The sequence below is a fragment of the Salvelinus fontinalis genome, chromosome 7, assembly GCF_029448725.1.
Source record: "Salvelinus fontinalis isolate EN_2023a chromosome 7, ASM2944872v1, whole genome shotgun sequence".
Lineage (NCBI taxonomy): Eukaryota > Metazoa > Chordata > Actinopteri > Salmoniformes > Salmonidae > Salvelinus > Salvelinus fontinalis.
The window spans coordinates 59348075-59365949 of record NC_074671.1 but is presented as its reverse complement, the minus strand read 5'-3'; the positions used below and the strand labels follow the sequence as shown (position 1 = coordinate 59365949).

Below are 17875 nucleotides of genomic sequence, written 5' to 3'. Positions count from 1 at the left end.
AAGGACTGTTCTTACACACTACGCAACGCGGCCATTTAACACAAACCCCCAAGGTGCCTTTCTGCTATCATAAACTGGTTACCAACGTAATTAGAGCACTAAAAATAAATGTTTTGTCATATCAGTGGTATACGGTCTGATATACCACGGCTGTCAGCCAATCAGCATTCAGGGCTCGGACAATCCAGTTTATAATACCTGGTATGTTACAGTCACTGATATCTGGATTATTCTCTAGACAGAGAACAGACATGTAAATAGAGACAGTCTCTCCATAGCCCTCAGTCCACCTAGAACCCTGACGTCTTGTCAACATCAGTTCTATAAAGAATCACTCTGGATGTATCTTGCCATACTGTTAATAAAGCAGTCCTCAATCGTAAGAAATACTAAGAGAATTAGGCTACACCCATTGCGGGGAACTTGTTTTATACACTACACAGTAGATCTGATTCTGCATGGGTAAGCATCATAAATTGACAACGATGTAGGCTGTGTGTAGTGGTTGTGGTATAAAAGGTTTGGCTTGGAAGAAAAAGAAATCTGCCTGGTCACAGACAGCTGCACTGAAGTCCACAAGCGAAGGGTAAAGGTGAGAGGAGGAGAGCGTGTAGATTCAAGTAGGAATTATACAACAAGCAAAGTGATGATGCTGTTTGTATGTGGCTGCTATGAAAGTGAACTGTGTGTGCAGGTGATCAGGGGTGTATTCATTTCACATATTGTACAAAAACATTTCTTAAACGGAAGCAAACGGAACAAAAACGGGGATAAACTTACCTGAATTTGACCAATAGAAACTCTTGCATGCAACTGTTTGAACTAATTATTACAACCTTGATCAGGCACCGACCGCCACCAGATACAAGCTGCATTCAATACAACCTGTCTATTCTGTAGTATATTATTATTCTATTCTAAAACTGTGCTGCCACCTAGTGGAGCAGACCTGAAACAACTCAAAAAGGTGAGTTTGGAAGAGGGAGGAGCAGAGGAAGGGAGGTTAGACATTTACATTTTAGTCATTTAGCAGACGCTCTTAAATTGATTTACAGGAGCAAATTAGGGTTAAGTGCCTTGCTCAAGGGTGCAGACAGATTTTTCACGTAGTCGGCTTGGGGATTACTGGCTGAACGCTCTTAACCGCTAGGCTACCTGACGCCCTCAGCTATTGACTCAAGAAGTAGCATTGATTAGATAACAGGAGTTAAAAATGATTAAAAGGCATACATAATACCAAATAAATCACATTTTACACCATGATAACTGTCTCATATGTTTTATATGGAAGCTGTGACAAATGTCCCACATTTCCAACATGTCAGAAAGAGGGGAAGCTTTGTATCCACCAACATTTTTCAAACTGTTAAAAAAGGAAATGAAAACCCTCTCTTTTAACAGACTTTAAAACTTAGCGTGGTCATTAAAATAACTTAAAAAGCATCTCTCGCCAATATTGGCCATGAATGTTGTGAGTTGTTTGACAAATAAAATGTGTTGCAATGGCATAGAAACGTAAAGTCGTGGTCTTCTGAAGCCACTGGCATTGACACAGCAGTCATGAAAATGACAATTTTCACCAAAAAAATCCCTTTACTGACAGTCTTAACTGATTGTAACCCTTAAATAATAATCGCTAATGGAGCGATGATAAGGCTTAAACACTGTGCTTGATTCCAATAAGTAACTCTACTGTAATGCCAAAACAGCAGTACTAAATAATGAACAGAATATTATTTCTCAGGTTTTTCCTGATTGCATTTAGGTCCGTCACTGCTATCAAAAACATTACCGAGGATGTATTGAAAAAAGCAGCCGCATTTAACCATATTATGTCAGTCTGATAAGGATTCTTCTTTGATGATTCTTCTACTAATATTGTTTTGTTGATAAGTTTGCCTTAGTCGTCATAGAAACAGACACATTCTGAGGACATAATTTGCTTAGAAATCCAATGTGTACATTATAATATGAATTTGGTGAAATTCAAAACCGGGGAAAATGCATTCTTCTTCTTCTCAGTCTATCAGTGGGAGGAGACCGCGGTGACATCCCCTTCAGCCGGTGCTGCTGTCCGATTGGTTGGGCCAGGGCTCCGAGCTTCGTCTACTGAAGGTGGGCCTCCACATGCTCCAGGGGTTGTAGGAGGGGCTCAGCTGCGTGGGGGAGGGCTTTGTTGGGGCCGGAAGCTGGGTTCCACTGTCAGTGCTACCCATCAGATCGGTCAGGGGGGAGGCAGAGGAAGCAGAGAAGGAGTGTAGGGGGGAGTCAGAAGGGGGGCTGGTGGACCAGATGGAGGGGCTGAATGGAGGGCTGGAGCCCCACATGCTACTGCTGCCCAGGATGGACTGGATGAGAGAGGAGAGAGAGGCTGACCGTTAGGGACCTGGACTACTAGTACAGTCTGATGTCTTTATGTAACAGACGTTAAAAAAAGGTCCAATGCAGATGGTTTTATCTCAATATCAAATCATTTCTGGGTAACAATTAAACATACCGTACAGTGATTGTTTTAAATTAAAATGGTCAAAAAGACAAAATATCTTCTTAGCAAAGAGCAATTTCTCAAGGAAGAATTTAGCTGTGACTGTCTGGGAGTAGTCTGAGTAGGGAGGGGAAATTGTCAAATAAGTTGTTATTGGCAGAGAGGTTTAGAACTCTTTCTTATTGGTATATTAACTAATTTATCACATGGCGATGTCACCATGGAAGGCAAAAACTCCCTCCTACCAAAACAGGCTGAAATTTCAGGCCTTCTTTTCAAACAGCTTTACACAAAAAAAGTACATTAACATAATCTTCACAATTTCACAGTATTATTCCAACCTCAGTGTGGAAACAATCAAAAATGTGATTTTCTGTTTTCACTAGGCCTTCAACTAAATGAAGAGTGTGACTCCAACACTGAAGACATTTCTGGTGCCCATGTAAACGTCCCAAATCATACCCTGTTTCACCTGGGAAATTGCCTGCGTCTCTCCTGACAGCCATCCTACACTATAGATACTTTCGTATTCCAATGTGGCTCTGGTCAAAAGTAGTGCACTACATGGGGAATACTGTAGGGTGTCAGGAGAGACGCAGGCTATTTGACATAAGTATGGAGCAGTGAAAGAGGTCTTACCGTGGTGGGGGTAGCAGGGGAGCTGGAGCTGGGCTGGATGGGCCAGGGCTGTAGAGGCTGCAGGGACTCATTTGGCCAGACGGACGGGGTGGTATGTCTGAACTCAGGCCAACTCTGCTGGGGCTCCATAGCACTCCTCCCCGAGGTCATCCCACTGAACACTACACAGCACAGTCAAACGTCAACTGCTTTCCATATACAGTGAGTGTACAAAACATTAGGAACACCTTCCTAATATTGAGTTGCACCCCCTTTTGCCTTCGGAAGAGCCTTAATTCGTCGGGGCATGGACTACATGGTGTTGAAAGCGTTCCACAGGGGTGCTGGCCCATGTTGAATACAATGCTTCCCACAGTTGTGTCAAGTTAGCTGGATGTCCTTTGGGTGGTGGACCATTCTTGATACACACAGGGGAACTGTTGAGTGTGAAAAGAAACAGCAACGTTGCAGTTCTTGACACACTCAAACCGGTGTCCAGGTACCTACTACCATACCCTGTTGAAAAGGCACTCACAGTGCCTTCAGAAACTATTCATACCCCTTGACGTATTCCACATTTTGTGTTACAGCCTGAATTAAAACATTTATCAAATATATTTTATTTCTTACCCATCTACACACAGTACCCCATAATGACAATGTTTGTAGAAATGTTTGCAAATATACTGAAAATGAATTTACATTCAGGGGTATGAATGCATACGTAGTCACACCCCTGAGTCAATACAAGTTAGAATCACGTTAGGCAGCAATTACAGCTGTGAGTCTTCCTGGGTACGTCTCTAAGAGCATTGCACACCTGAATTGTGCAATATTTGTCTATTATTCTGTTAAATTATTCAAGCTCTGTCAAAGTGGTTGTTGATCATTGCTAGACAACCATTTTCAATACTTGTGATAGATTTTCAAGCAGATTTAAGTCAAAATTGTAACTCGGCCACTCAGGAACATTCACTGTCTTCTTGGTAAGCAATTCCAGTGTAGATGTGTCCTTGTGGTTAAGGTTATTATCCTGCTGAAAGGTGAATTAATCTCCCAGTGTCTGGTTTTCCTTTAGGATAATCGCCTGTGCTTACCTCCATTATGTAAAAAAATGTATATTGAAAAACTTACAAGCACACCCATAACACGATGCAGCCGCCACAATGCTTGAAAATGGTGGTACTCAGTAATGTGTTTTATTGGATTTGCCCCTAAAAATAACACTTTGTATTCAGGACAAAAAGTTAATTGCTTTGCCAAATGTTTTGGAATATTTTTTATTCTGTACAGGCTTCCTTCTTTTCAATTAGGTTAATATTGTGGAGTAACCACAATGTTGATCCATCCTCAGTTTTCTCCTATCACAGCCATTAAACTCTGTAACTGTTTAAAGTCACCATTGGCATCATGGTGAAATCCCTGAGGGGTTTCCTTCCTCTTCGGCAACTGAGTTAGGAAGGACGCCTGTATCTTTGTAGTGAATGGGTGTATTGATACACCATCCAAAGTGTAATTAATAACTTCAACATGCGCAAAGGGATATTCAATTCACTGCTCGACTGACGGACCTTGCAGATAATTGTGTGGGGTAGAGATGAGGTAGTCATTGAAAAATGTTAAACACCATTATTGCACACAGAGTGAGTCCATGCAACTTATTGTGACTTTTTGTAATTCCGCTGACTATCTGGAATTGTGTGTTGGCCAGTGACCAAAAAATCTCCATTGAATGAATTTTAAACTCAGGCTGTAAGAACATAATTTGAAAAAAATACAAGTAGTGAATACTTTCTGAAGCCACTGTGAAACTTTTGTCTTGTCCGTTCACTCTCTGAATGGCACACTTACACAATCCATGTCCTAATTGTCTCCAGGCTTAAAAATCCCTTTAACCTGTCTCCTCCCCTTCATCTACACTGACTGAAGTGGATTTAACAGGTGACATCAATAAGGGATCATAGCTTCCACCTGGTCAGTCTGTCATGGAAAGTTCCTAATGTTTTGTACACTCAATGTAGTTAATTTAACAGCCTCGTCCAGGGCCATGTTTTTCCTGGACGGTAACATGTCCATGAAAGACTCAGGGACCTACACCATGTAACAGATCACAACACATTGTTCCATGCGATCTTATCTCGAAAGAGAGTGTACAGAGTGCAGGTGTTATTGTGTCCCAGTTAGACATATTCATGCATTTCACAAGGTATTCTGGCTGCTTTTTCTAACTGCTTACCTCCAGACAGGTTGAAGGTGTTGCTGGGTCCGAAGGCTGAGAAGGAGTTGACAGAGTTTAGGCTGGGTCTCCTGCCGTTCCCTACAGGGCTCCACAACCCCGAGCTGTCTGATCCATCACTCTCTACAGAGGAGAGGTGTTGGAGGACATCTCTGTCTCTGCTCCCCACAGCCGCCTTCGCTGCACTGCACCCTGGTGGCCAGAGGAGAGAACAGCAGGTTAGCGCAACAGCTACAGGAGTGGACACATTGAGCTTCTTCATTCACTCCCATATCAACCCCCTAGCCAAATCCCTTCCCCCTGAAAGGACTGGATAGGTAGATGCGATATAGTAAGAACTCCACCTTGGAGGAGCGTGTCTCTTTGTTAACAACAGCTGGTGTGCGATCTATAATATTAAAGGGACACTTCAAGATTTTGGAAAGGAGGCCCTTTCTTTACTTCCCCCCAAATTAACTCACGGATACCATTTTTATGTCTATGTCAGTTTTTTTTTTTTTAATGCCTATAGATAAAACTGGTGTCAAGAAGAAAAAAATCCCATTGCGGAATAATGCTTTTTAGCCTAAATACATTTGACTGGTCATGCTTATCAGTCTATAGGTTAATTTGCATAATTTTGTGGAATTCAATTGCCGTTTGTTACGGTATATTTGTTATGCATCTTATTTGTCACACGCGTACATTATACAGATACAGAGCCTTTGAGAGGAAAATCTGTCAGATGCTGCAGCATCTCAAACGGCAACGGAAGGCAGGCTCCATCAGCGCGTCACACACCACTTTGCAAGGAGCTGAAGGCAGTATGCATTTTGAAAACATATACTTCATTGTTTGAAACCTGAATGTTTTAATACATATGAGGCATGTCTTACCTTGCATCAGAGTAATCCATAAGATCTCCTCTCTTTCTACATTTCTAACATATATTTTCTTCTCACATGTGCGGTGCCCTTTTGGCAACAGTGTTTTGTATGAATTTGGGCTCTCTCGTCCCACAACTGTCATAGAGTCTGTATGGAATAGGCCATTTCTTTCTCTACAACCTGACCAATAGAATGTCAACTTTTCTACTATGGGGGATAGTACATTGACATAGGCTAGTGATTTTGCTGTTCAGTACTCGTCTTGTTGGCTTATTCAAAAATCTTCAAAGTACATATCAGAATTTGAAATGTCAAATTCCACATCACTAAAGATCTACCATGGTCCAAACGCACCAACAGAGTCGAGAAGAGGGCACGCCTACGCCTCTTCCCCCTCAGAAGGCTGAAAAGATTTGGCATGGGCCCTCAGATCCTCAAAAGGTTATACAACCGCACCATTGAGAGCATCTTTACTGGCTGCGTCACCGCTTGGTATGGCAACTGCTTGGCATCCGACCGCAAGGCACGACAGAGGGTAGTGCGTACGACCCAGTACATCACTGGGGCCGAGCTCCCTGCCATCCTGGGCCTCTATACCAGGCAGTGTCAGAGAAAAACTTACTCCACCCACCCAAGTCATAGACTGTTCTCCCTGCTACCGCACAGCAAGCAGTACCGATGCACCAAGTCTGGAACCAACAGGACCCTGAACAGCTTCTACCTCCAAGCCACAAGACTGCTAAATAGTTACCCGTACGATCTGCATTTAACCTTTTTGCACTAACTTATACTAATCACATACGCTGCTGCTACCGTTTATTATCGGTTACTTTATTCCTAGTTTATGTACATATCTACCTCAATTACCTCGTACCCCTGCACATGGACTCGGTACTGGTACCATGTGTATACTGCCACGTTAATGTTACTCATTGTGTATTTATTATTACGCGTTTTATGTTTCTATTATTTCTCTATCTCTCTGCGTCGTGGGAAGGGCCCATAAGTAAGCATTTCACTGTTAGTCCACACCTGTTGTTGCATATTGCTTAGACACATCAGATCATCTCAATTTTACACAGATGATGAGGGTGTAGGGGCTAGAGTCTAGGGTGTAGGAGCGAGGGGTCCATTTGGGACATGAGGGAAGAAGTGGTCAGAGACCGGACATCTGACTGACCTGGGCTTTTGTCGAATCCAGCCGCCACAGCAGCGAAGGTAGGGTTCCCGTTCTGACCAGGTACGGAGACCGACTTGGTCAGCTTGTTCTTTATGCCTGATGCAGTAGACATCAGACCCACCTCGCTGGAAAACACACAGAAACAAAGAAGACTTTGGTATTTAGAAATAACCACTCTTGGATGTAGATTACATTATCTTGGTCTACATATATTTTGGGGTTATTCTTTATGCATTCTTCTTTTCATCACCCCTTAGGTTGTGTATGTTTCATGTCACTCTGGCACAGTTAACTAAACAGATAGTTGTATGACTTCTAGATCAGTTTAAGATGAAGAGCTGTGCAGGTCTCTGTTGTTGTAGGTTTGTTCACCTGGTAGCAGTGTTGACCATGCCGCTATAGGAGTCATACAGAGAGAAGCCAGACGAGGGAGGGGGAGGGGTTCCGATGGTTCTCTTCAGGAAGGGATCAGACGAGGGAGGGGGAGGGGTTCCGATGGTTCTCTTCAGGAAGGGATCAGACGAGGGAGGGGGAGGGGTTCCGATGGGTCTCTTCAGGAAGGGATCAGATGAGGGAGGGGTTTCAATGGGTCTCTTCAGGAAGGGATCTGCGTTCATGGTCTGCAGGGAGATCTGCTGGAGACTGTCCACAGCTGAGAGGAAACGGGGAGATGCATGTCATATAGCTGCCTTTATCACAATACTCAATTGGTTTGTTTTAAATTTGAAAGACTGGATTGATACATGCTTGATTCAGGAAGTTAAAGAGTTAATATGCTAGAAGAGGTGGGGAACCAGGTTTGGAGCAGGTATGAGGGGGTTGTGGTAGTGCACTACGTAACTCACCATTGTGTGCTATGTGGAGGGGTACACAGTCCCACTCCGGGGGAGGAGAGATGTCCTTCTCCCCCTCTGAGCCGCTGCTGTTCCCCAGCTCCTGCACCACCGGTTCGTTGAACAGGAACTTAGCCAGGAGAGAGGGGCGGAAGTCTTCCAGCTTCACACGAGGCACTGGGGTTTGAGAGGAGGGAACGAGAGGGCCACTTACTAGACTCAAACATAACCCTACACAGTCCTGAAAAGGTGTCGCCCAAGTCAGCAGAAAAAAGGCAGGTAGAACCCAAACAAGACATTTGCCATGTCAATGTGAGAAAACAGAAAGGTCAAAAGGTCAGTTAGCTGGAAAGGTAGTAACTGACCTCTTGGTTTAGGAGGTATGGGTCTTGTTATGGTAGTTGTTGTTGAGCTGCTGGCCAGGGCCTGCTGCACCACAACGTTCTTGGAATTGAAGCTCTTGCGCTTGTTTTCCAGTGGGGTAACGTATGGAAGCTCCAGTGAGCTGTGGAAAAACAACATGGAATAAAGTGGTCAATGTCTGGAAGCTCAATCACATCTGAACAATACAAAAGGAATGCTTTATTTGTGAGTGCTGTCCCTCTTTTTCACACAAGTCAGATTACTCCTGGGCTACAGAACCCAAAGATGTACAGAACTTACTAAGAGCTGAGCATGTCAGAATTTGAATTTTGTATCGAGGTCATTGAGAATAATGAGTACAAGCCGGAATAACCAAAGAGGAACCAAACTTAAGACTCTGATCGACGACACGGTTTGTGATAGCTGCAGTTGTTTTCTAAATCTCCAACTGTATCTGTAACTTCTGACACTTTGTCTTGTGTGTATTTTGTATTTTTGGGGTAATATAATGTACACGTTGCTATTGCCCTGTTTTTCCTTCTTGCCAGGTCAGCCTCGCAAAATACGTTTTTAACCTCAAATGGGTCTTACCTGGTTACATAAAGGTTAAATAAAAATTAACTAAACCCCACCTAGACTTTGCATCCATTTGGCTCTTCTCCTTTGTAATGGCTGCTGGCTTCTTGTTCTTGGACTTTGAGTGAGCTTCAGGAGTATCATATTTCTTCTTCCCTTTGTTGTCCTCCATTATGTCTGGGTTGGAGTTCTCTGTGGTGGTGGAGGAGCTGTCATCGTTGTCCTCCCTCAGTTCCTCTCCTCCCTGAGCTCTTCCCTTGTTCCTCTTCTCCCTCTCTTCCTTCTTCTTCGGGGCCTTGGCTTTAGTCTGCTGCACTTTCCCTTTGGCTGCACTGGCTGGAAGGAGGGAAGATGACAGATTCATTACACTGTGTGAACTGAATAAAACCCTGTCAATAATAGGAGTGTTCGTACTGTGTACCCCTGAATGAGTCAGTTGTTAAATAAGCAGGTAATCACATTTTAAGGGCCATCCAAATTCAACACAAAAGCACATGTTTCTCAGGGTTAATACTAATACCCAGGTAGGTACCTTTGGCATGAACGGCATCCTGATTCCCCCCCTCCTCAGCAGACTCTGGTCTGTCCAGGTCTTTATCCATGGTCTCCACCAGGCTCACATAGTCCGAGTCCTCCGAGCTGTGCCGGCGTGGCCCATCTAGGGGATTTCTTCCTGGGGCTGAAGGACCAGCCTGTGAGGGGTGCTGCTGGTTCTCTGGAGCTGGCTGTGGCTGCTTGGGGTTCCGGGCCTTGCGGCTGGCCTGTTGGCCAGAGGAGGGGGTGCTGTCGGAGACTTTGGAGCCTGGCTGGGAGGGGGGGATCGGGGGTTGTGTGGGGCCTCGGTTGTGGCCTCCTCTGGTGTTCCTGCTAGCAGCCCTGGAGGCAGAGCCTGGCATCCCTCGCAGGGAGTTGTGGTTGGCTTCTCCACCGTACCCATTCATACTGGGAGACAAAATACTGAGAAGTTAGTAATTATAGAATAAAACAATATTTACATACTAAACATCTCTGATCTACTCATCAAACCATTTCAGATACTAACGTCAACATATGTCAGACAAAGTTTACACAAAAATTTACATTCAGAAAAACTCACTGTGCATCGCTTTGAAGTCGTACTATTTCCCTGAGGTCAAAGGGCCTCCCTGTCTCCATGGAGGTGCTGGATGTTTCGAAACACATGCGTCTCTTGAACGGCTCCCAGATCCCCAGGGCCTCCAGATAGGCCGCTACAATCACCAGCAGAAACATAGAGCTGGGCACAACAGATAGAGGCAACGTTAGTTATCCTTACAGCCTTAGATACAGGGGAAATATCTGTCCAAGAAATGTAGCTAAATAAATGTATTTTGAACATGTAGAAAGGCTGATGTGCCAAGATAATTCATGATATATGGGGTGCAACCTATGAGCCTAGTTCTGGATACTGGGCCGCTGAACTAATCTAGGGAACACACGGTCTAGGTGGGGTTCCGCCCATAGAATTATAATGTGTTCTATTTGTGAGGCTCCTCCTCTCACCTCATGATGACAGAGATTATGACATAGAGCTCCAGCTCCCAGTTGGGTCTGGGGAGGACAGCAGCACAGGCGGCCAGCATGTGGTAGGGCAGAGAGGCGTTGAGGGAGAACACAAAGTAAGAGCCTCCGGTGGTGATGAACTTTAACTCACGGATCACCCTGGAGGCTGTGAAGTCCGGCGTGAACCTGAGAGAGATGAAGAGACATATCAACGTTGGTCATTGGAGGTACTAGTGATTAAACAAAGCAAGCACAAAACAATTGTAGTGATTCATGGGATATTCATCTATCTTTTAACAGCTAGCTATAGGTTTACTTACAATATCACGATTTCTTTCGAAGCATTGGGTTTTAGTGAAAACTCTTGGCAATTAAGCACTTTAAAGCCGAATCCTTCACAGAGACGTCCGTTTATTTCAGTGGATTGAATGTTAATTTCCAGCTGTCCAGTGTTCTCTAACTTAAAGGATTTTCTCAGAGTGACGTTCGGCTCCTTCAACTTCATTTCTGAAACAAGGTTCACAAAGTGAATTAGTCACATACCTCTGACAACTTCCTCTTTCATTCATATCTATTTTTAGCTGCAGAGGGTTGTGTGTCTAGATATCAAATTTTTAATTTACACAAATACACAAGCATAAACAAATTATCAAAAGGGCTCTGCAAGACTATTCGCGGAGTTCAACCCACCTATTAGTAATGGCTTCCTGTCTGTGGATGCAGGACATCTATAACAAACTAAATTCTAGACCACTCACTGTCTGTGGATGCAGGGATCTACAACAAACTGGATTCTAGACCACTCACTGTCTGTGCAGTCCTTCAGTAGAGACTCAGTCATCTTGAACCTGAGGAACCCCCCTGGTCCCGGGGCCTTGCCCCCTACCTTCAGCCTTTCATAGCTGCCCTGACCCTGCACCACCAGGAACTCCATCACCGTCAGGTTGTTCCTGTAGAGACAGAGAGACATACAGTTAACAATCAGTAGAACAATAAACAGCAGTTTATATTTTATTCACACAAAGATATGATTCAAATTGCAATTCATTCATCCACACAACCACCAATATGGCCAAGTCGACAAATGAACTTATCGAGAAAGTTTAAAAAACAGTCAAAGGCTGTAAAAGATATACAGTGGGGCAAAAAAATATTTAGTCAGCCACCAATTGTGCAAGTTCTCCCACTTAAACAGATGAGGCCTGTAATTCTCATCATAGGTACACTTCAACTATGACAGACAAAATGAGAATTTTTTTCTTCCAGAAAATCACATTATAGGATTTTTAATGAATTTATTTGCAAATTATGGTGGAAAATAAGTATTTGGTCACCAACAAACAAGCAAGATTTCTGGCTCTCACAGACGTGTAACTTCTTCTTTAAGAGGCTCCTCTGTCCTCCACTCGTTACCTGTATTAATGGCACCTGTTTGAACTTGTTATCAGTATCAAAGACACCTGTCCACAACCTCAAACAGTCACACTCCAAACTCCACTATGGCCAAGAACAAAGAGCTGTCAAAGGACACCAGAAACAAAATTGTAGACCTGCACCAGGCTGGGAAGACTGAATCTGCAATAGGTAAGCAGCTTGGTTTGAAGAAATCAACTGTGGGAGCAATTATTAGGAAATGGAAGACATACAAGAACACTGATAATCTCCCTCGATCTGGGGCTCCACGCAAGATCTCACCCCGTGGGGTCAAAATGATCAAAAGAACGGTGAGCAAAAATCCCAGAACCACATGGGGGGGACCTAGTGAATGACCTGCAGAGAGCTGGGACCAAAGTAACAAAGCCTACCATCAGTAACACACTACGCCACCACGGACTCAAATCCTGCAGTGCCAGACGTGTCCCCCTGCTTAAGCCAGTACATGTCCAGGCCCGTCTGAAGTTTGCTAGAGAGCATTTGGATGATCCAGAAGAAGATTGGGAGAATGTCATAAGGTCAGATGAAACCAAAATAGAACTTTTTGGTAAAAACTCAACTCGTCGTGTTTGGAGGACAAAGAATGCTGAGTTGCATCCAAAGAACACCATACCTACTGTGAAGCATGGGGATGGAAACATCATGCTTTGGGGCTGTTTTTCTGCAAAGGGACCAGGACGACTGATCCGTGTAAAGGAAAGAATGAATGGGGCCATGTATCGTGAGATTTTGAGTGAAAACCTCCTTCCATCAGCAAGGGCATTGAAGATGAAACGTGGCTGGGTCTTTCAGCATGACAATGATCCCAAACACACCGCCCGGGCAACGAAGGAGTGGCTTCGTAAGAAGCATTTCAAGGTCCTGGAGTGGCCTAGCCAGTCTCCAGATCTCAACCCCATAGAAAATCTTTGGAGGGAGTTGAAAGTCCGTGTTGCCCAGCAACAACCCCAAAACATCACTGCTCTAGAGGAGATCTGCATGGAGGAATGGGCCAAAATACCAGCAACAGTGTGTGAAAACCTTGTGAAGACTTACAGAAAACGTTTGACCTCTGTCATTGCCAACAAAGGGTATATAACAAAGTATTGAGACAAACTTTTGTTATTGACCAAATACTTATTTTCCATCATAATTTGCAGATAAATTCATAAAAAATCCTACAATGTGATTTTCTGGATTTTTTTTCTCATTTTGTCTGTCATAGTTGAAGTGTACCTATGAAGAAAATTACAGGCCTCTCATCTTTTTAAGTGGGAGAACTTGCACAATTGGTGGCTGACTAAATACTTTTTTGCCCCACTGTATGGTCTGACTGCTGACTTATCTCTGTAACCCTGTAGCTGCTACAGCAACTGGGAGACTATATTGCTCTTCTGCCCGTCCTCCTCAGTCCAACAGAGATATTCATAGCTCAACGTCTCAAATCAGCACCCTGCCCTCAAAGAGGTGCAGATTTTAAGAAGCAACATCAGAGCTTGCCGGAACTTCAGAGTGATCCTGACCTCAAGCAGTTAGCATAAACGGCACCTAGTGGTTAGAGTGTTGGGCCAGTAACCGAAAGTTTGCTAGATCGAATCCTTGAGCTACCACGGTAAAAATCTGTCGTTCTGCCCCTGAACAAGGTACTGTTCCTAGGCCGTCATGGTAAATAAGAATTTGTTCTTAACTGACTTGCCTAGTTAAATAAAATCAAAAATAAATAAACACTGTATATTAAAATGGCACACTATCCCCTATATAGTGAACTACATTTGACCACAACCGCCATAGACGCTGGTCAAAAGTAGTGCACAATATAGGGAACAGGATGCAATTTGGGACACAAACAAGAGACTTATGTAAGTGGACATTTGGTCCTACAGGCTATAGGGTAACATGCCTGAGCATAAGCAGAGAGGAAACAGTGTGGTTGCTGACGGGGGAGAATTTCACACGTAGCGACCTCACTTCCTCTGGCTGCAACATTAGGTTGTAAACGTAGGGTTGTGTCGTCGAGCCCTCGGCAAAGCCTGCGCTGCCTCTGGCCACGGGCGTCTGCAAAGGGGAAGGAGAGAGTCAAGTCTCAAACATTCATTGCGAAATGATTGTATTTGATCAACTGGCACAACACAGGAATAAAAGACAGCGCAAAGTAAACTCACGTGGTGTCTGTGTACCTGGAACTCCATTGTGTCGGGGTTGAAGTGTGGGAGCCTCTCCAGGGAAAACCTGGCGTGAAAGAATAATAAGTTAAGACCATAGAAAACCTTCTAGAATTATTTTCTATTCATTCTAACTCTATGGTGGAGAAACCCCATCAGTGTGACATGAAACATCTTGCCAAAAGGGGTGACAGACAAAATGACTATTAGCAAACTACAAGTACATATTGAAGGCTACTCACATTTGTGCCAGTTTGTGGGTGACGGCCGGGAGGTTGGGATAGAGGGCTAATGGCAGGACTTGGACATAGACAGGAACGTCAGCTGGGTTCTCCAAGACAACCTCTATCTCCTGGCAACAGAAGACTGCTGGTTAGAACAGAAGGCTCAATACAGTAGCATGTACAGGACCCCGAGTTGTTCCTGACTGTGTGACTTCCTGACTGTGTGACTAGCCTTAGTTTAGAGTTGCTCTGGCCACATGGTCAGGGAACCCCCCTGGGCCTGCCAATCTATCCTGAACAAAAATCTAAACGCAACATGTAAAGTGCTGGTACAATATTTCATGAGCTAAAATAAAAGATCCCAGAAATGTTCCATATGCACAAAAAGCTTCTCTCTCTCTCAAATGTTGTGCACAAATTTGTTCACATCTCTATTAGTAATCATTTCTCCTTTGCCAAGATAATCCATCCACCTGACAGGTGTCAGATCAAGAAGCTCATTAAACAGAATGATCATTACACAGGTGCACCTTGTGCTGGGGACAGTCAAATGTGCAGTTTTGTCACACAACGCAATGCCACAGATGTCTCAAGTTGAGGGAGTGCGCAATTAGCATCTTGACTGCAGGAATGTCCAGCAGAGCTGTTGCCAGATAATTGAATGTTAATTTCTCTACCATAAGCCGCCAGAATTTGCCAGTATGTCAAAACGGCCTTGCAACCACAAACCACATGTAACCATGCTAGCCCAGGACCTCCACATTTGGCTTCCACACCTGTGGGATCGTCTGAGACCAGCCACCCGGACAGCTGATGAAACTGATGAGTATTTCTGTCTGTAATAAAGCCCTTCTGTGGGGAAAACATATTGATTGGCTGAGCCTGGCTCCTCAGTTGTCCAGTTACGTGAAATCCATAGATTATTGCCCAATTTAAAAAAAAATCTATTGACTGATTTCCTTATATGAACTATAAACTCAGTAAAATCATTGAAATTGTTGCATGTTGCGTTTATATTTTTGTTCAGTATAGTATTCTAAGCTAGACATAGGAAAGATCTCAATTGCATACTCCTCGCGCCCTGTCCCCTCCTCAAAACCCATTGGAGGAAGTTTGGCTTTCTCATCCAATGGGTTTTGAGAGGACGTGAGGAGTATGGAATTGAGATCTTCTCATAGAACAGATGTTAATGAATCCGCCTCACCGATGAGCTGGTGAGGCTGGTGAGAGGGAACAGGACCTGCTGGGAAGAGTTCATGATAGAAGGCCACTTCAGCTGAGCTGACACTCTGGTCTCAATGTTCTTCTGGAGGTCAGCGTTGGCCTCAAACACCGCCTCCGCTATGTGTCCTGAATTCTCCTTCAGCGCTTTCCATCGCCGACGGAGCATTTGATACAAATCTACATCCACATCCCACATATCCTCCTGCATTGACAGCCCAGGCGGTCTGCTCTCAGCTGAAAGAAGTTCAAGATGTTTTAATTATTAAAGAACAAGTTTGCTAAGTACAGCAGCAAACTAACCAGAAACCATTAAAGAATAACGCCAAAAATACTCACATTTCAGAACAAACGGTACTCCCACATAACAGTGGTCGCCACACTGCAAGCTGGCGTCAAAATAAATCTTGGCGACCTTCGACTTGCGTTTGGGTTCCAGCTCGTCCCGGTTGTTCTTCAGTCTCCTGTAGTAGAAACGTGAGTCCTCAGTCAGAGAGTGGATCTGCTGCAGGGTCACCTTCTGAGAGAACGAGCTCACCATGCTTAGACTCTGCTGCACTACTTTACCCTGGGAGGGACAGAAAACACATAGATAATATTATAGGAGGCAAAATACATTTTCTTTTTTGATACAGTCAAAACAATATAGCAATCTACGACAAGTAAAATATAGTTAGTCTAACCGGAAAAGATGGCGGGAGGACAATATGTTTGGGATAGCTGGTCAACGTGCCCACTGCAACGACTGCTTTCACTGGTATCGTTAATATCTGTTTACAGAAGAGGAATGAAAATCACTAACAATTCTTAAACATCACACAGGAACAATGAACAAACAAATGCATTTTATGTATTGATTTTCCTTTATGTGTGTGTGTCCTTTATTTAACCAGAGAAGTTACGTTGAGATTGACATCTCGATTTCAAGTGAGCCCTGGCCAAATAGAACAATTTCAGAAAACTAAAAAACATATATAGTTGCCGTAGCAACTCAAATAGCAGGACTTGTGACAGTAGCACTTCAACGGGCCAGTTGACAGGTATACCTGGTAGTCTGTTGTGATGTGGATAGCTCCGTCGTAGGCCCCCTCCAGGTCTTTAGCCACCAGGGTGACCCGGAAGGCAGCGTAGTAGCCCGAGGCTAGGATCACCTGCAGGTGGAACAACAGAGCCGTCAGTCAGCCTCCTGATTTCCATCTACTTTACCTGCTGCTCTGACACAAGGCCACTTTGTTGGTGTTTCCTAGCAGATGAACACAGCATTTTGTAGTTATCTATACACACCTCCTTTCTACTCCATCTGTACAGGACCATGAGAGTGCTCACATAGAAAATACGTAGGGGCAGCAGGTAGCCTAGTGGTTAAGAGGTTGGGCCAGTAACAGAAAGGTTGCTGGTTTGAATCCCCGACTAAGTGAAAATATGATTGTCACTCTGGATGACACGAACATGTTTAAAAAATAAACTAATATTTCAAGGAAAAGAAAATGGAGAGAACATATATTTCATAGCAGGCTTTAATGACATCCATTATCTCCAACCAAGTACCGCTAGATTCTGCCAGTCCGGGGACAGTAGTAGTTGTGATGCTGTTACCGTTTTGTGAGGAGAAGCTGAGGCGCTGTGTAGCTCTCTGGTCTTGGACAGCACCGTGGTTCTGTTGCCTCTCTCTATCTTCAACAGCTCCACACTCAGACTCTCTCCTGTCAGCAGCCACGGCTGGATCACCAGCTGTACGAGTGAGTGAGTGAGAAAATGACTCGTGTCCTTTTCCGTCACACTAATCCAATCTGTTTTCAAACAATTTGAGGTGAAGGAGAGATACTAGGTAGCCACCTCTAGTGAAGCATTGAAATAGTTACCCATGGTAACGCATGCATTCAAAAAGAGCTGTACTGCTTTATTATGGGATGTCTACAGAGCAGAGGGGTGTTGAGGGTGAGCCCACCTCGATGGGGTTGCTGTTGACAACCACAAACAGGATGCTGCTGGTGTCTGTAGCGCTGAGAACACCAAAGTCCAGGAAGTTCTCTTGCAGACTGGGCGGCAGGACAAAGGGCTGTTGGGAGGAAGAGAAAAATGAGAGTATATTGTTATGATATGGAGGCCAGGTTAGTATTAGGACATGCACCAACACCCTATCCAGGGTACACTTCCACACACCATTCCTCCAGGGG

The 17875-nt window shown here is 44.1% G+C and overlaps 1 protein-coding gene across 1 annotated transcript in view; it reads right to left on the bottom strand.

Annotated features, from left to right (window-relative positions):
- Window positions 1–1263: 1263 nt before the first annotated feature.
- The window catches only part of tmem131 (transmembrane protein 131), a 31197-nt gene continuing 14585 nt past the window's right edge, over window positions 1264–17875 (bottom strand). Inside the window, exons 14-35 of the mRNA XM_055930144.1 lie at window positions 17647–17757; window positions 17295–17429; window positions 16745–16849; window positions 16382–16468; window positions 16038–16266; window positions 15682–15935; window positions 14496–14605; window positions 14254–14320; window positions 13992–14146; window positions 11486–11628; window positions 10999–11185; window positions 10679–10864; window positions 10254–10412; window positions 9690–10099; window positions 9214–9493; window positions 8584–8723; window positions 8231–8395; window positions 7758–8037; window positions 7386–7510; window positions 5340–5531; window positions 3125–3285; window positions 1264–2348 (exon numbers count right to left, since the gene is read on the bottom strand). Of these exons, the coding sequence (XP_055786119.1) occupies window positions 2058–2348; window positions 3125–3285; window positions 5340–5531; window positions 7386–7510; window positions 7758–8037; window positions 8231–8395; window positions 8584–8723; window positions 9214–9493; window positions 9690–10099; window positions 10254–10412; window positions 10679–10864; window positions 10999–11185; window positions 11486–11628; window positions 13992–14146; window positions 14254–14320; window positions 14496–14605; window positions 15682–15935; window positions 16038–16266; window positions 16382–16468; window positions 16745–16849; window positions 17295–17429; window positions 17647–17757 (3972 nt within the window). The 3' untranslated portion in view covers window positions 1264–2057. The remainder of the gene's footprint in view (window positions 2349–3124; window positions 3286–5339; window positions 5532–7385; window positions 7511–7757; window positions 8038–8230; window positions 8396–8583; window positions 8724–9213; window positions 9494–9689; window positions 10100–10253; window positions 10413–10678; window positions 10865–10998; window positions 11186–11485; window positions 11629–13991; window positions 14147–14253; window positions 14321–14495; window positions 14606–15681; window positions 15936–16037; window positions 16267–16381; window positions 16469–16744; window positions 16850–17294; window positions 17430–17646; window positions 17758–17875) is intronic.